The sequence below is a fragment of the Magnolia sinica genome, chromosome 2 (assembly GCF_029962835.1).
Source record: "Magnolia sinica isolate HGM2019 chromosome 2, MsV1, whole genome shotgun sequence".
NCBI lineage: Eukaryota > Viridiplantae > Streptophyta > Magnoliopsida > Magnoliales > Magnoliaceae > Magnolia > Magnolia sinica.
Genome location: NC_080574.1, coordinates 130,114,141 through 130,135,894, shown reverse-complemented (window position 1 = coordinate 130,135,894; position 21,754 = coordinate 130,114,141). Strand labels below are relative to the sequence as shown.

The 21,754-nt window shown below is 41.7% G+C and overlaps 3 protein-coding genes across 19 annotated transcripts; 1 reads left to right on the top strand and 2 right to left on the bottom strand.

Moving 5' to 3' along the window:
* Positions 1-245: 245 nt before the first annotated feature.
* On the top strand, positions 246-1,231 carry LOC131230546 (VQ motif-containing protein 8, chloroplastic-like). Its single transcript, XM_058226455.1, has one exon. The coding sequence runs from the start codon at positions 384-386 to the stop codon at positions 1,020-1,022; it is 639 nt and encodes a 212-aa protein (XP_058082438.1). The 5' UTR covers positions 246-383; the 3' UTR covers positions 1,023-1,231.
* A 1,819-nt stretch (positions 1,232-3,050) lies between these two features.
* On the bottom strand, positions 3,051-3,602 carry LOC131227795 (uncharacterized). The gene has a single exon (XM_058223622.1). It carries the CDS (start codon positions 3,600-3,602, stop codon positions 3,051-3,053), a length of 552 nt encoding a protein of 183 aa, XP_058079605.1.
* Positions 3,603-16,309: 12,707 nt separating this feature from the next.
* On the bottom strand, positions 16,310-21,365 carry LOC131237647 (BEACH domain-containing protein C1-like). Of its 17 annotated transcripts, none has more exons than XR_009167353.1 (6): positions 20,848-21,365; positions 19,980-20,232; positions 19,723-19,873; positions 19,218-19,293; positions 17,748-17,819; positions 16,310-16,487 (listed from the first exon to the last, which is right to left on the bottom strand). XR_009167353.1 is itself a non-coding variant. In XM_058235536.1 (6 exons), exons 2-6 carry the CDS (start codon positions 20,036-20,038, stop codon positions 17,800-17,802), a joined length of 237 nt encoding a protein of 78 aa, XP_058091519.1. In that variant the 5' UTR covers positions 20,039-20,232; positions 20,848-21,365; the 3' UTR covers positions 17,199-17,799. The 17 variants fall into 17 exon arrangements, 3 of the variants coding, with proteins under 3 accessions (XP_058091519.1, XP_058091518.1, XP_058091521.1); XR_009167360.1 differs by having other exon boundaries at positions 16,310-16,529; positions 17,425-17,819; positions 19,723-19,808; XR_009167356.1 differs by having other exon boundaries at positions 17,425-17,819; positions 19,723-19,808.
* Between the last annotated feature and the right edge of the window lie 389 nt (positions 21,366-21,754).

The following is a 21,754-nucleotide window of genomic DNA, read 5'->3' as shown; positions in this document are numbered from 1 at the left end:
ACAAGAACGAGGACGGTAACATGGATGGTCCAGATCTATAGATCTGAGTGACTAAAAATGATGGTACAAGAACGAGGACGGTAACATAGAATACCCAGGGATACAATCTGAAAATGCGACCTTCGTGGGTAGAGCCGACTTTTCCGCCCAAACAATATCCTTTGCATAACAGCTTTTCCGAAACAACCTAGAATTGGCCCAGCACGGCATTGTCAACGGTCAGAATTGCTGTGCTCTCCCTCATCTCTGTCCTCCCCGCCCTATATAGGTGAGTATTCATCTCTCTTTCTTCCAGAAACAGCAAACCTCTCTCTATCTCTCTCCATTTCACCATATCTGCGCTATTCCCTTTTGACTCTCCATTCCTCTCTCACACCATAACCATGAGCCCTTCACAATTCCACAAAGATTACCAAGCTCGACGTGAGATCAATGGCTCTCGGCCCATCCCTTTGAAAATCAATCAGGAGTCCCACCTCATACACAAACCACCATCATCATCTTCTTCTTCATCCACATCCTCGTCATGTCTCTCCATCGCTGCAGCTGTGACCAAGCAATCTCAAAACCAGCAACGCCAACCGGTAATAATCTACACCCACTCGCCTAAGATCATCCACACGCAGGCCAGCGACTTTATGGCTCTAGTGCAAAAGCTCACTGGCCTGTCTCGGTCCGAAGACCCAGCTCCACAGTCCCAGCCATCTGAGGGTGGTAATACTTCCTCTGATGGTTGCAGTGGCCCAAGGATCATCGGTCACGATGACGGGACATCATCTTCAGCCATTACAGATGAGAAATGTGGTGGAGGCGACGTGGGGGCCAGCTCAACGTCAGTATCATCTCTTTTCGCCATGCCCAATCTATCTGAAATACCTCTATTCACGCCAAATCCAACAGATTTCTTCTGTTCATCAAGGCCATTTTTCAGATACCCTGATTCTATTTTCTCTCCTCCGAACATGGGGAAGTCGATCTCACCACCGGTTTTGGAGGCAATGAAAGCATTCCCGGAGTATTGAAATTCAAATATTGTTGAAGGAAGAGAATTCTATAGGATTCGCCAGGCTGCATAGATTTTCATGTTTATAGATGGTTTTTATTCTTTTTTATTCTTTTTTTTTTCTTTTAATATATTTTGTGTGATAATTTATGCTCGGGTACTGAATTTTGAGCATGAAATGTGGATTAATATAAATTTAATTTATTTTATGGGCTGACCCAAATGACATATTACTCTTTCTTGTGATTGAAATTGGCTTTGTTTATTAGTTAAATTGGTACCGATTCATTTTTTTTTCTTTTATTTTGAGACATAAATGGATCTATTTTTGGAGGCGACCCTGGTGTATCAGGTAAAGACGGGTGTTCATCGTTCAGTATGTGACACAAGCAAGGTGGACCCGCTGACTTTAGATGGCCCATTGGTGGGTCATATACTTGGATGGTACGCCTTTGAAAGTCACCCAAAAGGAACAATTCTAGACATCCTTTCCCTGTTCAGTGTTAACCATTGTTCAGTACTTATATGAACGGTTATGATCCAGGTTTTGATCCAGTGCTCGCTTGAGAGAGACCAGCAATGCTTAGTATTGATTCAGGTAACTCCTAATCCTTTCTTGCCAACTATGGAAGCGTAGGTACCAGAACATTCCATCCATCTCCATCACCGATAAACCAGATAATTTTCTCATGCATAATGGAAAGCTGATAGTTGCATTTAAAAGGATTTTCCCACCAATGTGATGTTTATACAATTTATTATTGATTGAATGGCTGAGTATGTGAACAATCCAGATCACGACCCACCAAGGATTCACCAATCCCAATAGCTCCTTTCATTCCTTTGCCAGATATGCGCTTTGAATTAGATCCTTTTTTTTTTCCTTATGCTGTCGATGATCAACACCGGTTATGATGCTATCGGATGCAGTGGTAGCTAACTCAGAGATGAAGATGTGCTCAGGGCAACAACATCACCAATGGCCAAACATTCTCCCAATCAAGCAATCAAACTAGTCGTATCAGCTCGACTGAGGTCTCCCTTTTGATTAAACGCTGCGAATATTTTGAAACAGCCCTCAGATATTGCAAATTAGATAGCAGACCGTTGTTATCAAAGGAAATTATAATTTACAGCCCAACTAAAGAATTCATGGGCCGGCATGCTGGGGAGTTTGGTGACCGTGTTACTTCACACGCCGCAACCACTACTTTGACTTCTTTATTGCCGTTCACCTAACTTTTTTTTTTATATGCTAAAGCAGGTTTTTGACTTTCCCGCTTGAATTAGAGCTTCAAGTGACGGGTTGAGAAGAAAATCATGGTACACCACTGTACATGTATTTCATGTATCACATATATCATAACTAGAGCAATAGCAGTTCACTTTTTGGTGCGTTAAGAAGCCAATAAATAAAATAAAAAGAATATTTAGAAATGTGCCACTTTGAGAGAGTAATGTCCTTCCAGTTAATTATGTAGTTTCTTCTCTATTAGCATTTTAAGTACATTTCTGTCTAGGTGTGGACTGTTATTCTGCCGTTAGGCTGGCCTGTCTCATGGCCTGTTGAGTTAATGCAGCAGGGGATTGTTGTCTTGCGTCGTCAGATATCAATGGATCGGCAGGGTTGTGGCTCTTTGCTCTCTGTTTTCTAGCCAATGGCTTCCTCTACTGTTTCAGGTGGCTTGGTTGGCTGAGGATGCATTCTCTGTTGTCTTTCAATTTCTATTTGTAAAAAGATTCTATACGCGAGTGGAGGGCCGGTCATTTTGTGGTGCCCACTCTTTTTTGTACAACCTCATTTTCTTATCAATGCAATCCAGGTGGTGTGCTCCCACCTTTTTTTTTTATTATTTTATTATTATTTTTTTTTTTAAATGGACTGTTGCCACGATTTCATTAATCACCGAAAATTTACAGCCCTTCGGGTGGGCCCCAACAAAAAGCAGAAGGGCCTCACCATAATGTAATTCGTAACTGAGCTAAATACATTGACCAGGACAAAGAAAAGGAATAGAAGCGGCCTGAAGCTGAAAGGAGTCTGAGCCTAAGTCCCCCTCCTCACTGAACCTAAAGACAATCTGTCTAAGAAGAGCAGTCCCCGGACTGTCGGTAGGAGGTCGGCGTGGAGTAAAACCAAAGTCATCCTTTGACCTTCCCTCCCCAACTTGGGGAGGGCATCCGCTGGCCCGTTTCCTTCTCTAAAAGTATGAACAAATTTTATATTTCTAGACTTGGAGAGGTGGTTTATTCTGTCTATCCAACATTTCCATTTCCAACCAGGGACAGCGCGACCCAAGAGGAAGTTGATGACGAGGAGCGAATCAAATTCAACAAGAATATTGGGGTACCCCAACAAAAGGCAATGTTGAAGACCATCGTGATTCGCCAGAAGTTCCGCTCGAGTATCGGAGTCAACGCCATAGCCCGAGTGAAAAGCAAAAAGGAACTCACTCCTCTCACCCCTGCAAACACCTCCTCCCCCAGCTGCACCTAAATTACCCCTAGCAGAACCAAACTTGACCCAACCAGGTGGGGGCTTCCTCCAAATCACCACAGGGGAAGAACATCTTGGCTGGTCCGACACGATAATTCCCATAGCCCCAAGCACCCTACTCGATGAATCAAATCGGGACCGAGGGACACCCCATCTGTTGACGATACAGTGAATCCAACTATAGATGCAAGAGATGATGATCCCTTTCGTCATAGGCACCTCTTCATAACACGCCAAATTTCTGCTCTTCCAAAGCTCTCATAAGATGAAACAGGGAATAATCTTCTTGAAAGGGGCTGACGGACCGTTCCCTGATCGAGAATCCCACCAATGGGCTAAACTGGCCCGAACAGAAGAAGAATGGGGCATATGAACGTCGAAAAGGGAAGCAAAGTGGGACCATATGACACGCGCCATCCCGCTCTGAAGGAAAAGATGGGGAATGGTCTTTATCTGCGGCCTGTGGCCCTGGCTACTGTCAATGTTACAGCAGCAGCAAATGGAAGCAAGGTGGACACCACGAGCTTGCACTCTCGCATCTACCGGAAGAGCACGCAAGATGATTCTCCACACCAGCACTGACACCTTTGGGGGGACCTTGACATTCTAGATTTTGGGACCCCAGAACGTGGTGGGCCTGCTCCTCCTGATAACATCCCACGCTGATGCAACAGAGAAGGCTCCTGTGGGGTTTCTGGGCCAACTAGGAAGATCAGGGCCATCCGAAAGACAAGCCCCTGCATGGAAGATGAAGTTTAAATTCTGCTGAGACAGAACCGTGAGGGCCGCCGAAGGCGGGAAGGGGCCAGAGTTGCCCACAAAATCCTTAATTCTGAGGTTTCTGAGAGGGAGTTCGATGATGGAGGCAACCCTATTTTCCAAAGGACCTAAACCAGTCCAATTAGTTGTCCAGAAGCGGGTTCTTTTTCACAAAGGAGAGAAGATGGATATCGGTTGAGAAATACTATCTGTCCGAAAGTCTCGGGCGTATTTTGATTGAACAAAACGACACCACAGCCCTTTGTGTGAACTAAACTTTGTAGACCATGCCATCTTTAGGCGGAACGCCAACATCACATCAAACAGACTTCTGATTCCAAGGCCCCCTTCCGACTTCGGGTCTAAAATGTGTTGCCAAGATTTCCAGTGCAACTTTTTCCTGCCGTCAGCCCAACCCCATAGAAAATCTGAAAATCTTTTCTCCAGCAATTTTAAAACACCTGACGGGATATGCGTAGCAACCAAAGAGTGAACCGAGATACTTGACAGGACATGTTTAACCAACATGACTCTACCAGCCATCGATAGCCACCTGGCTTTCCAACCTTTGATGCGACCGTCCACTCAATCAACCAGATTCTGGAAATCACTATTTTTCCTTCTACCTACTGATATTGGGACCCCCAAATAGCTGATGCTATTAGCTGAATTTGGGATCCACAGTTCCCTTTGTATAGTAGCAATTCTGGCAGAGATCATGGTTTTTGCACAAAGGAAGACACTCTTATGGAGGTTGATTTGTTGACCAGAGACCCGCTAATACATTTCAAGAAAACCCTTTGCCGCTCGAATGGAACGAAGACCTCCGTTAATGAAGAGAAGAGTGTCATCAGCGAAAAGGAGGTTAGACACTACCACATTATCCCTTCGGCCTTTGAAAGGAAGACAGGACCCGGAAGCCACTAGCTTGTTAAAACCTCGACTGAGCACCTCAGAGGCTAAGATGAATAAACTGGGGGAGAGCGGGTCGCCCTGGCGGAGACCTCGAGTGGACTTAAAGAAGTCGCCCGATTCACCGTTTATGAGAACCAAGAACTAACAGTTGCTCCAGCAGCGTTCCACCAGCCTGATCCTGTCATGGGAGAATCTGAAGTGGTGAAGCACACTTTTGAGGAAAATCTAATCAACTTTGTCATAAGCTTTTTCCATATCCAATTTAATGATGATATTCCCACCTCTGACTTTTCGATTAGGTTCTCTAAGCAGCTCCTGGAAGGGCAATATTTTCTGAGATGGAGCGTCCCTTCACGAAAGCACCTTGCCCTAGGGAGATGAGGAAGGGAAGCAGTTCACTCAATTTGCTCGCGATAACCTTGGAAAAGATCTTATAAACCACATTATAGAGACTAATAGGTCTAAAGTCGGAGAATTTTTTAGGATCTACCTTTTTGGGGATAAGGGCAATCAGAGAAGAAGTGAAGGCCCTAGGGAGATACCCTCCTTCGAACAAATAAATGGCTGCCTTGAGAAGGTCCTGCCCCACAATGTCCCAGCACCCGGCGAAGAAAGAAGTGAAAAAATCATCCGGACCTGCCACCCCATCTCAAGGGATGGAAAGAATAGCATAATGCACTTCTTGAATCGTAAGCTTGGCCATGAGGCCAGCGTTATCCTCTGCTGACACCAAAGAGGGAATGGAGGAGAGAAGATCAGCCCCCTGGTCCACCTCTCCAGCAGAAAAAAGGCGGTGGAAGTATTTGGCTACCTCAATTTTGATGTCCTCTTGCAACTCCACAATCCGTCCAGAGTCTAGATGGATTGCAGAGATAGCGGCTCTCTTGGCCCTTTTAGTTGCTGACGCATGGAAGAAAGCAGTGTTCCTATCTCCCTCCTGAAGCCAGTTATTACAGGCTTTCTATTTTCAAAAAGTTTCCTCCATCCGCTCCAAGCTGAGGTCCTCGCATCATGGAGTTGACGCAGGAGGGGGGCAGACTCTGAAACCGGCTCCTCATTTTGCTGAAATTGCTCCTCCAAGATGGATAGCCTCTGCTCAACTTCTTTGACTGCCGTGAAAATGTTCCTGAATTCAGCTCGGTTCCAGCACTTCAGATGGGATTTAACAGCCTTCAGTTTGGAGAGAATGTTGATCATAGGATGGAAAGTTTCAGTGGATGACCAGGCTTCCTTAACTTTTGGCAAGAAAGGGTCATGGAGGAGCCACATCCGCTGGAAATGGAATGGTTTGTGGCTAGAAAACTATTGCCTGGGGAAAACAATTAACAGCGGAGCATGATCGAAATTATACCGAGGGAGGTGGCGTACCTGAAGAAGGGGAAGGAGATGCTCTAAGCCGCATTGATCAGCACACGGTCTAATCTTGCCCACACTTGAGCCATGCCTGCCTAGTCAATAGACCAGGTGAATTTACTGCCCCGGAAACTAGCATCCAGAAGAGCAGCGTTGTCAATGGCCTCCACAAAATCGCGGGAACTCCCGCTATCAAACCTCCTTTTGCCATGCCTTTCCAAAGAGCTGATGACGGCATTGAAATCACCACCCACTGCCCATGGGCCCTAAATGGAGCAGGAGAGATTGGACATCTCATCCCAGAGGCTTCTGCGTTGGACCCTGGAACAACTCACATAGACCACCGACAGAGTAATTTGGTTACTAAATTGCTGCAGCTTCAGCGTTAAGGTGATCATATGGTTTGATCTGGCGACAACAGAGATAAGAGACTAGAATTTGGAGAATATCCAAATCTTGCCACCCACATCCGCATTAGAGTATGAATAATGGAACCCAAGGCGGAGACCAATTGCTATGCGTCTGGAGTCCCTAATCATAGGCTCTAAGATCGCCACTACCAAGGATTGTGGGTCTTGATAAGCCTCTGTAAAGTCCTGATAGTTGGCGTGTTGCCAATTCCGCAAGCGTTCCACAATAGTATGTTATCCGTCATTGTATTCCTTATTTTTCTCGATCCTCCTTTGTAAACGCCTCAGTCTGGATAACCAGACGTCCCTTGAGACTGCATTTAGGGGATTTTTAGGGGCCCTTTTGCCTCCTCTTTTCTGAGTCTACTACAGCTGATTTGGTGAAGATTGGCTGCAAGGGATGGGGAACACATGGTTTACTGTCGGTTCTTCTGATCAGTCCAATAACTGATTGAGATTATGTTGCTCCAAGGGTGAACGCGGACTAGTCAGATGATCAGTCTGTGAGCCTTGTTTCGCTGAGATGTTATCCCAGGCGTCCCCTGATGGAGAGAAGTAAGGGGAGAGATCGACGACAAGCCCTCTATTATCTGGGGTTCCAACAATTCTCCCATGACAAGGAGTCTGCGGAGTAGAAGGTGGGGGAGAGTCATCGGATCTGTAGGAAGAAGTATATGACTATAAGTCAGGATCCTTGTCCAAATTCGAGGTTGTTAATGGATAAGGGCCTGTTGACCGAGCCCTGTTGTAAACCCTGGTAATCTTCTTTTGAACATATACCAATGATTTACTACGCCTTTGAGTAGCATCAGCCTCCTTGCACTGAAATCTGGTTGCAAGCAGTTCCATGAAGCAAGTTCGATCTTTATCTGGATCAACCTCTTTGACAGTTTGGTATCCAAGCAACAATTGATGAGGCTCTGGGTTCTGAGGAACTTGTAGGGAGAGCATGCCTTTGCCATGGTTGATGTCCACCCCGGGCCGAACCTCAATCGGTTGGATCTCTTCCACGACAGTTAGAGCCTGTCTGAGAGGCTGGACTTCATCATTAGGATTTACCAAAGTTTCCTCTGTCGATTCTGGGGCAAGATCATGAGTAATCTGCTGGTCACTACCCTCATTGAGAATAGGCACAATCTCCTCTGCGATTGGTGTCACTTGTGCATATCCACAGACAGGTAATGAGCCTTATATTGGAACCACAGAATCCGTTTCCAGGGGACCAGGCTGCCGGCTCCCAGCGTCTTTCTTATGGGATTTGAAATGGTCTTCCACCCACACCTTAGTACTGCAGTAGTACCTAGAAGTAAGAGGAGCTGAATCAGTTTCCATATCTCTGCTTGCATCTACCTTCTCTATTTCCAACATGGCATAGATTGGGTATTGCCTCCCTTCAACAACCAATCTCAGGACTCTGTGCAGATCGACACCCAGGTGGAGCTGAACTTTAATTCGAGCGAACACCTGAAATAAACCGAACCTACTGATAGAATCTATCATTAGAACTTTACCAAAGTAGTTTCCCAGGTCCAGTAGGACAGATTCGAACCAAGCATGTGCCGGGATCCCAAAGAGTCGTAACCATGTTCCCCCATCTTCTCCTATTGCCGGGGGTGTCCAAGGGGAAATTTCGACCAGACCCATCCTCTTTTGGAGATGCGCATCGGCCAAGAACTGTTCCAAGTCATCAGCAGATTTCAGTCTAATTAGGAACGAAAATGGGGGCAGATGTACCACATCGACACTAGAGGAAATGGATCTAGACTCGTTGATCGATCGGATTAGGTGGAGGATGGAGATAAACGTGGAAGTCCGCCCAATCAAGCCTAGCTTCAGCTCCTGCTTTTTTCTCCTAACCGCCGCTGGGTCTACAATGGTGGTGAAATCATCTTATTGGTGCACCCGACTATCGTGACCCTTTCTTGAGGTATGATGCTTCCCCTGATTGTTCACCTCCGGTACTACGTTGGTTACTAAGGCTGCATAGGATTTCATTGTTAATCTGGGATGCAGATTTGGGGTTTTTTAAATGGTTGGGGGATTATACGGTCTTGGCGTGGGGGTGGGGGGGTTGAGATGTTGAGCTGGGATGTAGATTTGGGGTTTTAGAAAGGGGTGGTGGATTAATCGGTCTTGCCCTGGGGGGGCTTTTGAGATCTAGGGTTGGCCCACTCCATCTTCGCTCGCCTACCATCAATCCGCCTACCTCCCAAGATATCCTTAGCATTTTTTGCATCCTGTTCGTAGAGAAATCGCACAAATGCGAATCCCCTGGGGAGATTGGTTGATGCCTGAAGTGGGATGTAGATGTCCTTAATTCTTCCATACCTACCAAAGATTTGATAGAGGTCCTGGTGCGAGTAGTCGTACGGTAGGTTTCCAACAAATAAGCTGAAATCGTGGTGGAATGGAAGACGCGTTCTAGGGAGGGCTCCTCTAGTAGAGGAAAGGTGGGCAGCCGATCTGCTTCAGTGACGAAGGACGTCCCGCCCCGTCGGACGGGACAATGGAGCCCAAGCGGCGCTAGGACATAGATGGGGAAGGATTAGGGTTTAGATGGGGAAATTTGGGGAAGAAATTTTTTAGTCTTCTCAAGAATCAAATCAAGCTGAAAATCATCAGTTTAAGGGCGTGTTTGGGGTGTCTTCTTGTTCCTTTTTTTTTTAAAGGAAAGGTGGTGTGCTCCCACCTTTCCTTTTTTAAAGAAAAGTATTAGTTATAATTACTAAGGCTTAACTGAACCAAATAGGACCCTGAATCCATAAGTAGTTCAACTAAAAATTTCTATGATCTACTTCAAATCCCTAAAATATATTTGTAACAAATGTTATTGATCATGGGACGTGACCTACTTAAAGTGAACTTTTTGTGGTGCTCGACTTGAAATTTTTTTAAATCTTTTTGTTGATTAATAAAGTTAGAGGTGGTGTACTTCCACCTTTCTCCGCACACACACACACACACACACACACATAGAGAGAGAGAGAGAGAGTGAGAGTGATTCGGTTGCCCAAAATCTGCTTCCCTACTTCATCTGCTGGGAAATATGGAAGGTCAGAAATGTAGCGGTGTTTAATGGTGTTCGGCCATCCCTCTCCAAGCTCATCACCCGAGTAAACTGGTGGACAGGGATTACTCGAGACCATGTTAGAGTTGCGAACACATGGAATCTGTTCTCTGGGGCGCAGGCCCCTCCGTCGATGCAGCACGCTGCAGCAGCCAGTGCCACACCCTCTGCTGCCTCTGGTTTACACCAACCATCCAGCAGGACTGATCGTTCGGCTCCCTCCAAGGCTTATGCAAAGGTGGTGAGATGGAAATGGCCTCGGGCCGGTTGGTTGAATATCAGTGTTGATGGGTCGGCCTTGGGGAACCCAGGCATGTCTGGGGGATGGGGTATTTGTCAAGGAGAAAACGGGGAGTTTCATTCCCTTTGCTTTTGCTGCTGGTTACAGCCCAGGTTCAAACATCCACGCTGAGCTCTGGGCTATTCATGATGGTCTATATTTATGTCTGAGCAAAGGGATGAGAAAGGTGATTATGGAATCGGACTCCCGGCTAATAATAAACTTCATTCTGGGTGCAGCGATCCCGGGTTGGAAGTGGAGAGCTTGGTTTTCTAGGATTCGGTTTCTCATGTCGTAAGCTCAAGTGGAGGTCGCCCACATTTTCAGAGAAGGAAATGCACCAGTGGATGCTATGGCACGTATGGGTAGCGGGAGCCAAGCCTACACGTTCTTTGTAAATACGAAAGCCCTTCCCTCCCAGACGAGGGGCCTTATCTTCCTTGACGAAGTGGGCCTAGGTGCGATCAGAGCTAGCTAGTTGTTGGCCCAGTTGGGGGCGGCTTGGTGATGCGTTCTGTCTACTAGTGTAATGCTAGCTTTTGTCTTCTTTCCCCTTGTTTTCCCCTTCTGCTCCTGCATAGAGTATCCTTGTATAGGATATGATACGAGGGTCAGCTTCTCTTTTTGTTGCTGCTGGCCCTGCCCGAAGTTGGCCTGTTCTATGTAAATCTTGGATTTTCAATGGAAAGCTTCTTTTTGTAAAAAAAAAAAAAAAAGAAAAGAAAAGAAAAGAAGAGAGAGAGAGAGAGAGAGAGAGAGAGAGAGGAATGCTCAATGCTCACCTGTGCAACTCACGTGGGTACTCATGAGCACATTGTACACTTGTAATGGGCTCGGAATCCGAACAGTCCACATGATGCAGCGCCCCTGGAAACTCTATGGGCTCAATTTCCACCTTGATCCAAAACTATAGTTGGTCATAGCAAAGAGAAATCCAAATCAAGGGAAGAAATTGTTTTCTTTTGCCATGGCCCACCAGAGTTTTGTATCAGTCTGAAAGTTGGGCTTGTGAGATTTTAAGGGATGCCACATCACATTGACCGTTCAGACTTTGTGCCTAGCACACATGTGCAAAGGTGCTCATGAGTGCTCACGTAAAAAAGTGCACTGGTGAGCATTCCTTTCTCTATACAGAGAGAGAGAGAGAGAGAGAGAGAGAGAGAGAGAGATATGCTCACCTCCTTCTTACGTGCGCACCTATGTGCACTTTGCACACATGTCATCAGGAAATAATCTAAACGGTCCACGTGATGCGGCACCCCTTTAAACCTCACAAGCCCAACTTTCAGCCCGATACAAAACTCAGGTGGGCCATGGAAAAGAAAATCGTTTCCTCCCTTGATTTGCATTTCTCGTTACAGTGGCCCACTAGAGTTTTGTATTGGGTTGAAAGTTGGGCCTATAGGATTTCAAGGGGTTCTGCATCAAGTGGACCATTTAGATTCATAGGTGCGCATAGGTGCTCACGTGTGTGTGTGTGTGTGTGTGATCATGGGTGTGACCCACTCAAAGTGAACTTGTTAATTCAGCTAAAAAAATGACTGACATTTTTTGTTCTTCTGTGTGATTCAAAAGGTGACATAAATAACTTAAGAAAAACTGAGCATATTTTCAGGAATGTGACATAGAAGGTTTATAAGGTTTCTAATGAAAATTAACTTGAAAATGTTCTTGTGTACCTACTAGGCACTAGTGAAGCTCATGATTCAATGACCCAAATCATTTATATGATTAGCACCACCTCTAGGCCAGATGGTTTCTCGGGGATGTCTATAAAGCCGCTTGTGAATTCCTGCTATTATTAAAATAAAATAAAGTGTTGTTCTCTTCTAAAGTTGGTCAGATCTAGGAAGGTTAGCATCTTGGTTCATTGCCTGCTATTATTTCAAGGATTTTCTAGATAGACGATAGGCAAAGGGGATGTAAATGTTTGGAACCAAAGTTGGTCAGATCTTGGAAGTTTATCAGAAATTAAAAGCATTCAAATTCCAGGAAACCTCAAGCACATGGAGATAGCCGACTTATGGTCTAAAGGTGGGGGGCTGAAACTTGTCAATTCTGGAAGGTATTTTCCCAAATGAAATACTGCTTCAGATAAAGGAGAGTGGCGTCTCATCGTCTAATAGAGCAGATGGACTGGTTTGGATGACATCTCCCTCAAGCACTTTATATATATATATATATATATATATATATAAGGCTAGGAATACTATTCGAACCATGCAGAATAAGAAGATGTGAGCCCCCTGGGTCTAGAACAGGTACCTTCCCCCTCAAATTTCTGTTTGCATGAGGAAAGTATTGAACAGTGCACTCCCAGTTGATTCTGTCATCTAAAAGGTTGGGATTCATATGGCATCTAGATGCGTTTGTTGTGTAAGTGCTAGTTCATCATAGTTAAGCCACTCTGGGTAAAGGGTGCTCGTCTATCCTTTGGGAGACATCTTTCAGTGCTGCTATCCATTTAGAGTTATATAAAGCTTGTCTTCTTCAACTTGAGCCTCCTTCCCAGGTCATGGAGAGACTAATCCGGGGTCCCTTGAATGTTGTTGTCCATAGAGTTCTTGAATCAAGGGGCTATCATGTTAATAGTAATTTGGTGTCTCACCAGGTGGAGTATATATATGAACTGGAGCCGATAATATCAATGGAGGAGATGTGGATGCAAACTTGAGAAGACAATATCAATGGAGGGGATGCTGATGTAAGGATGGACGTGATGAGGTCGATCACCGTCTTCCTCAAGGATAACTACTCCGAATCTATGGAGCTTCTCTGGACTCCTCACAAAGATTCCTCGAATCCATGAGGAGAAATAGAAAATAAAAATAAATTCTAATAAATTCAAAAATAGTTTGATTGATGATAAATAATAATAATAATAATTTTTTTTTTTTTTAAAACGAAATTACAACCCTTTAAATAGTCATCTTAAACCTAGGAAGAAGTTTCAAAATCAAAATCCAACTCAAACTCCCTAAAAATGTGACTTTATTATATTTATATATATATATATATATATATATATATATATATATATATATATATATATATATATATTTATTTATTTATTTATTTTAATGAGATTTTCATTCACAAAAAGCTATACAAAGCACTGCACAAACAAGCACCAAGAAGCTTGACCCCTCACTACAAAAAGGACGAGAGGGGTAAACGGCAAAAGACGCGAGCAACCATCAATCTACTATTGTAGATAGCAAAAGACGCGAGCGACCATCAATCTACTATTGTAAACAGCAAAAGACACGAGCGACCCTAAAAATGTGACTTACTATAAATAATAAACTTACTATTGTAGACGGTCATGATTTCTACTAGACTTCATGGTTTCTAGCCAAAAATAGTAAGTGTTTAATTTGGCCTAACCACATTATTCTCCTAATTTTTCTAAACCCTTTTCATGTTGGGGACGACTCCTAAAGCTCAAAGTATCAAGAGTTATGTTGGAATTAAAAATTACTATAAATAGTAAAAACAAAATTAAAAATGACTCTTTCGATCGTTGATCTGATGGAATCTGGCAAATTCGGCATGGGTAACCTAGAATCACTAGCTTGGTTGCTTAAAGTAGCTTCTCTTACCCCAAAATCATATATGATGCGTCGAATAACTCATTCTAGTTTGCGAGATATGCTTGTTTTAGGGTTCTGACGGTCCTAATCACTTCTGCCTCCATCTTGGACATGAAAGTGTCTGCAAACCACTCTACATTAGATGTGGAAACTATACATCACCTCTTTTGTAGGGGAAGGTTCGCAACTATTGGCACTATTTCAACATCATTTTTTTATGTTAGATTCATAGAAAATCAGACAATCTCCTAAAGATTCCAACAATGGCGTGACTTGGCACAACACTTATCTAAGTTTAAATGCCTAAGAGGTATTCTTATAAGCTAATAGTATGGGAATTATGGTTATGAAGATAATGGTAGGATATTTTATGGAGAGAAAATAATGCATTGGGAAGTCATCAGGAGCGTGAACAAATGACACTACAAGAAAACTGGTCTTTACCGGCGGTCAAAACCGCCGGCAAAGACCCAGAAAACCGCGGGCAAATCTTTTGCCCGCGGTTAGCTAACAGCCGATAAAGCCTCGGTCGGTAAAGGCTTTACTGGAGGTCAGGACCTTTACTGACAATTGTATTGGACACCGCTAAATCGACAGTTCTGCTACACTGCCAGAAAATTGGCCAAAAGCTACGGATAAAATCCGTAGCTAAAGATGACTAGCCCCACAGTGCAACCGTAGCCACAGAGCAAATCTTTCTCATTAAAAAAGAAAGAAAGTGAAATTGAAGACAAAAGTCTAGCATAAATGTACAAGAAACACAGATTGCAAGACAAAAATAATGGATTCACTTACCGAAGGAGTAAAGCCATTAAATGGACTTTTCCCTGCTTTTGAATCTGCTAATAAATTCCTAGCATTTCGAATATATGATGCCAAACCACCTGGATAGATTGAATTAAGTCGAGTTACCTATAGAAAAGAGCTACTTGACATCAATAAGCAGATATGTGATGGTATTAACAATCTTGCTGACAGGTACAAGGCAATGTAGGTTTCCAGAAACCCATCAAAATCAGTTTGGTCTTCTACCAGAAATTTGTGGTCAACAAGGCTTCCAAAGATCAATTTCAAAATAATCATAATAATAACAAAAATAAATGTTTGAGTGAGGAAAATGGAAGGTTAAAAGTTGAAATCAATGTTAAACTTTTGCTGCTTAGACTTGAAAATCAACAGAGACCATTCAATATTTCCAGGATACAGCAGCTGAGTTGTAAAAATATACTGAGAATGCACAGAATACAAGGTTCTAAAAGGCAATTATATGAGTGAAGCACTCAGCTGCTGCAAGGGAATGGAAACGAACCTGTTATTTGGGAGATTCTGCAAGGGAAGCACTCAGCCTAACCAGTCAGTTCTAACCTACAAAACAAATCTTAGCCATTAGCCACTGTTCCAGGTTTTTTTATCATCCCAAATCCTAGGATTTTCCATCTCAGCTCTCTCTCTCTCTCTCTCTCTCTCTCTCTCTCTCTCTCATACCCATCTCAAAGCATTTCAGAAAGCCAAACAGAACATGTGAATGAAAAACAAACCTAACAAAACCTTGTTCAGTGCAACCTCCTTGCTTCCCTTTCAGACTCAACCAGGGTAAGGATGTCGCCTTCCCTGACAGGACCCTTCACATTCCTCATGATGAGTCAATTCTGGTCATCCAGGAACTTGACCCTGACCTGGCTTGGTGCTGCAGCCACATACAATAGATGCACATGGCACAATATTAAGATGTTTAAACAAGAATACAAAAATGCTATTTGTCCATTTGTTCAAAAAACAAAAGAATGGAATCAGTACACCATGAGATTCCAATCGAAAGCCTCAAATCAACTCGACTAGATTAATTTTAGTAGGACAGACACAAGTAGAAACTGAGATAAGCTACTTGATGCATAATTATCTTAAGTTACCTAAGATCCAAATGTTACCTTATTGCCTTCAACCCCTCGTGAACTAAGTTCAAGTTCACGAGTGGGACAAAATTTAGTTAGCCCATAAGCCAATCTTAACTATGCCAGCAAACACACCTCATTTTGTTGCCACTATAAAAATTTGTTCCATAGAACTGTTCCAACCTGATAAGATCTTAATTTATGATCTTTCGAGATGTATTTGAAACCATAATAGTGCTAAACTTTGTTAGGCTAAAAACTGAAAATATCTTATTTTTGTAAAGATAGTAGTTGCTATGTGTATATATATCTGGCAAATCTCTTTAGCTTTATTTGAATATCAGCAGCGTTCATAGGAAGGGACCATAACAACCAAGTCACTATCTGGCAAATCCCACTTGCTTCCGGTCAAGGCATGAGGACACAACAATAACATGATTTCAAGTAACCATGACCTGGATGTATTTATCAGTGGGACTGCATGGGAATAGTAATTCAGTCATGATGGTCTGAATACTTGCATGAGTTTGCAAATCAATCGAGGATGAAGGGAAGGATTTTTTTTTTTCAAAATGGAATCAATTGATGACAGATCTTCTTCATGTCATCTAAATTACAATCCCATGCTCAATGGGATATTTCAAAGTGAGAATAACTCTCTTGGATTGCGTCTCATCACCAACACAAGCATCTTTCTGTCCCATCCCAACTATAACACCTGTATGACGAGACCAACCAATGATGCTTGCGAGTTATAGAGCTGATTTAAAGAACATAAAAAATATTACACTAAAAAAAAATGCGTAGCTACCAATAGGAATAGATATAGGAAAGTTGTACTCACTGAGAATTTCATGTCAATGAACCGTCTCAAAATTCAAGTAACTTCTAATAATTTTCTTACCAGATGTTTGAACTTTAAGGGGCTGCCAGTATGTATTTTCTTCATGATAAATTATGACATATGCTGCCTTTGAGAATTTTAGAAAATATCATGTGCTGCCTTTGAGAATTATAACATAACATAAAAATAAAAGGATTATCAAACAAACTGATTTTTTTTTTTTTGTCATAGCGCAGAGTATAAGTGAAAACTACTAAGAATTTCACATAGTTCTTTTGCAGTACAAGTTTCCTGTACTTGTCCAACCTGAATCTTCCTTTGTATGTTTATTAAATCTTCGAGGCTAGAGTATATGTTTGAGTTTTCATAATTTTCCATTTCTAGCAGTAGCTAATCCTAACAGGTTCTATAAATCTATAATGCTTAAATAAAGGAAGATATATCAAATGGAGTGTGGTTTTCATATGCATCAAGTATGGATAGATTTCTTTAAGCTGTTTGGCTCATGCTGCAGTATAAACAGAAAATAAAGAACAAAGGGAAAAACTCACGAGTTGTCCATAAATGCAAATAAAATAAAAATAAAAAATAACATGTGATTTCTTATGTTTGAGTAAAAAATAGAAGCTTTCAAACATTTCCACTGAAAAAATTATCATGGATTTTACAAACGAATTCAGCGCTCACAGCCTCATACAGATTTCGAATGAATGGTAAATGAATTTATATCAGTTCTTGAACATGTGATTGTGAGAGAAATTCAAAGGTAGAGAAAGCAAAAAAGGGAAACACATCTCCTGCAAATATGAACCAGAAACAAGTTCCTTCATTTCCACGCAATTTTCCATAAGGTTCTCCCATGTCTTGCTTATTGTTTCTCCTCCCACCAAACCAGATGTCTCAGTTTCTACAGCACACATTCGTCTCTCACCACAACTAACAACACCGGTGAATCATATCTTAGCAAAGCCTCATAAGAAATACAATCTCAGAAGGATGCAAGCAAAGAAATCGTTTTTTTACAACAAACAAAAACATAACTCAGAAGCACACAAGCCTCATAAAAAAAAAAAAAAACTCAATGTCAGAAGCATGCAAGCAAAGAAATCGTTTTTGCAACAAACAACAACATACCTCCTTAAGTTGTAAGAGCAGGTCTCATGTGTGACGAATGCACTCACGACCCTCAAACCACAAATCTCCAGCCTATTAAAATCAGAACAATTAAAATTAGAGCCAAACACATCCAACGTTTGTGTACTTAGACCATGAATCATGCACAAGAGAATGAGATTAATGAAGGTGATAGTAATTGAATGAACAAATTATAACTAAATTGCCAACTTAATAACTTAAATGTTGAAATTTTGATAAAATTATAATAAAGGATATAAAGCATGATCTGTATTTGGAATAATGTAAGAACACAAAGTCTTCTTATAAGATTAGTTTGCCACAATTTAACTATAAAAACGTGGCAAAGGCGCAGGAATAATTTTAAACAGCATGTCTAAGAATTAAAATAAAAATAAATAAATAAATAAACCATAGGAATTGTGACAGCCTTGATTTACATCAACAACTTATAACTTCTACTCAAAAAATAAAGTTCACTAACTTGGAAAACAAAATAAATTGAATCAAGCAACAAGCACAAACACAAGTAAATATGACTAACCATCCAAGTCCAACTAATCCAAGTATCCAGCATGCACCTATACTACCCATGAGTATGTATATCAAAGCCAAAACAGGTGGAGTAGCATAGACCAGCATCCAAAACATTGCAATGTTGTGTACTTTGATTTGCATTGTGGACCTGACTTTTGTTTTTTCCTCATCTGATGAACGTCCTAGATCCCATACTAATGTGTCAAATTGGCACATGTGTCCTGTTATGCCATTTTCTCTCCATCAATCCATGAAATCTGTAACCATGGTGAAAAACAGATGAAATGGAAACCATTACGCACTTAAACATGGGAGGAAAAAAGCCCAACAGAACCATATATGCTGGCACATGGCAATTTCAGGAGCAGAGAAAGATAAATTATGATTTTGGGATTTTTACAATTTTTTATGATTTTCATATGCCCAGTCCCTCATTTTTTGAATGTTAAGGAAAGTGATTACAATTTAGTCATTTCCACTTTCTTACATTAGTGGTGAAACAGAGTAAGCAAGCTGTTGTAGTACCCATCTACAATCAATAGCCCAACCTGTTCAAAATTCAAAAATTCAAAAAAAAATAAAAAATCAATACCCATCTTTCCAAATTCTTTGAAGGACAAACAAATATAAGAACATATTAAAAAATGGGACCTTATGCCTTTAGAAATTAGTTAAACATTTCGATTTAACATCCACAAGCTGCTTCATTTGAATTGTCCCAAATAGACTAGTTTTTATTCTGAGAGTTCCTCAGATTGGCTATGATAGATTGAAGTTGAACACATAAAATAAAATAAAAACCAGTTAAATACTCATAAACATAGCCTCAAGTTCTAGAACTTGATTTTTATATATATAATTCTGCTATCTCAATAAAAGAAATTTATGGAACTACTAGTAAAATTTCATTGCTAAGAACAGTTAAAAATATACCAACATCAAAATTCTTGTTGTCGTTATTTACGCCAATTATACGTGAAGCACCAGCTGTTTTTGCACCCTCCGCAACCTATTAAGTTAGAAGTGGAGAATTCATCAATTAACAATCAACACAGAACCAGGAAAAACAAAAACTGTTGGACTGATAAAACAGTATAGCATCAACAAAATAATTTGTGGAATTCCATGAGATTTTCACAAGCACAATGATCATGACAAGCTCCAGCATACTATATATTACCAGACATAGCTACATCTAATTATCTAATTATTTAGATATGGATTTCGCTAGAGTGACATCACAAGCACTAGGAAGAAACACTAATTACGTCAATTATATCAAATTTCTTTACAAAGTATCAAACGACAGGGAAGAAATATAGTGGATTAAAATTGTGAGAGAGTATAGAATTCAATCACAAAACTCTTCAATGGGAGTATATACAACTCACAGTTTCCATGGAACTGGAAAGAGATAGGAGTGTGGAAGTTCAATCACCACAAGAGGCAGCGCATCTGCTGCCAAAGCACGGTCATCAACAACAAGGGGATTCAGATCATCTAAAGAAGTAAGCTCATGAATACCTACCAAAAGTGGTCGCCAGCGTCTCAGAATGGCAACAAATGGAGCTAAAATAGTCACTCTTTTACTGATGGATGAGCCATAATGCAGAATTAACCATAAATAATCTTGATTTCCCAATTAACAAGGACTTCAAATTTGAGCTGATGTCTACAAATGCATCAAACAAATACCTTCTGGAGGGCAATGGGAATTGCTGGGCCTTTTCCTTTTGCAAAGCCCACAACTCCATGATAGTTGCCACAAGCTAACATGGCAGTGTACTTGACCACTTGTCCTCCCCGAAACAAGAAGTGAAGAGAAAGATCACATACAATAGAGAAATGAATTTTATTCCTAAGAAAGAACCCAAATAAAAGAGAAAGGAGCATCACCTTTTGTAACTTTGCAAGTTCGATTTACATTGATTAGTTTCATATCAAAACCCTGCCATTATTCCAGAAAAATTAGAAGTTCTCAAGAAGAATGAAGTACACAAAGGTTGGTGCAACAAATGAATGACTTGCAGCTTAGATAAAAGGTTTCACAAAGAATTATAGAGAAAAATTCTGAAGCAAAGCTCGTAAGCACAGGTGAAAATGAATCATATCAACTAAAATACAATGCAATTAAAGATGAAATAGATGGCTATAGCAAGCATCCATCATAGGAAGCATTAAGAGATAATAGGAAAGTGATTTTTGCTAGAGGGCTTACACAGATGTCTATGTTGACAATGGACTGTTGGCAAGTTAATCTTAAACAATCAACCATCATAGGAAGCTCCACAAAGGATCAAGAACATCCAGTGGCCCAATATATCCCCTTAAAAAATTTCTAATTAAGAGTTTTGAATTTTGAATCCCTAATTAGGGATTTTCAGTTTTTTAATCTATAATCCACAATTAGGGAATCAACACTACAAATCCCTAATTAGGGATTCGAAACTCAAAATTTTCAAATACACAAATCATTGCACAATGTTACTTCAAGTATTAAAAATGCTAAAAAAATGCCCAAATTGATATGAATAGATAAGGAGAGAGAGAGAGAGAGAGATACCTGATGTTGCAGCAGAATGCTCCTTGATGTGCGATAGATCGAGCAGAGAGAGAGATACGTGATGTTGCAGCAGAATGCTCCTTGATGTGCGATAGATCGAGCAGAGAGAGAGATACGTGATGTTGCAGCAGAGGGCCGAGGAGATAGAGAGAGAGAGAGAGGACTAGGGTTTTGAGAGAGAGAGAGAGAGGGAGAGGGAGAGGGAGAATGAGAGGGAGAGCGAGCGGAGAGGGAGAGGCAGAGGGAGAGGCAGAGGGAGGGAGGGAGAGGACCGGAGACGGAGAAGGAGAAGCAGAGAGAGGGAGCGCACGCGAGAGGGAGAGAGAGCGGCAAAGAGAGGGAGGGAGAGGAAGAGCGAGCGGAGAGGGAGTGGCAGAGAGAGGGAGAGAATCGCGTGAGAGTGAGAGTTAGGTTAGGTTTTTTTTTCTTTTATACATAGGGGCCCTGCCGGCAGCCGTTAATACTAGCAGTCGGAAAAGGGTCGGCCCATCGGTCAGCTAAGGCCCTCTTTCTTGTAGTTGAAATCTAGAGATTACAAACCGTTTGTTGGGGCCTGATGATTCCTTCTTTCTAGAATTAGTGGGAAGGAAAGTGACTAGTGCTCGTCAGAGGGATGAGAGAAGTGTAAAAATAATTATAACAAGATGGAAGCATCCCTTAGTAAGATGGGCTAAACTGAAGATTGATGGCTCGTCGAGGGGGTACCCGGGTATTGCAAAAAGCATTGGAGTTTGTAAAGATCAAGAGGGAAAACTCATCTTTGTATTCTACAATTCTTATGACATTGCCTCAAACACTGTGGCAGAAGTAAAAGCAATGTCGGAGGGAATAAAGTTTTGTAAAGCATATGGAGTATAGAAGGTAAAAACAAAAGCAGATTCTCGAGTGATCATCGAATCCCTTCAGA

Bases quoted from the DNA above. Each gene is read 5' to 3' on its own strand.
- LOC131230546 (XM_058226455.1), top strand. From the start codon at position 384: ATGAGCCCTTCACAATTCCACAAAGATTACCAAGCTCGACGTGAGATC.
- LOC131227795 (XM_058223622.1), bottom strand. From the start codon at position 3,602: ATGGGAATTATCGTGTCGGACCAGCCAAGATGTTCTTCCCCTGTGGTG.
- LOC131237647 (XM_058235535.1), bottom strand. From the start codon at position 20,038: ATGGAGTTGTGGGCTTTGCAAAAGGAAAAGGCCCAGCAATTCCCATTG. The intron at 19,874-19,979 runs GTATTTGTTTGA...CTCATCCATCAG, and splicing joins TTCCCATTGCCCTCCAGAAG to TAAAAGAGTGACTATTTTAG. The intron at 17,820-19,217 runs GTATATTTTTAA...TGATTTTAATAG, and splicing joins CAACAAGAATTTTGATGTTG to GCTGGAGATTTGTGGTTTGA.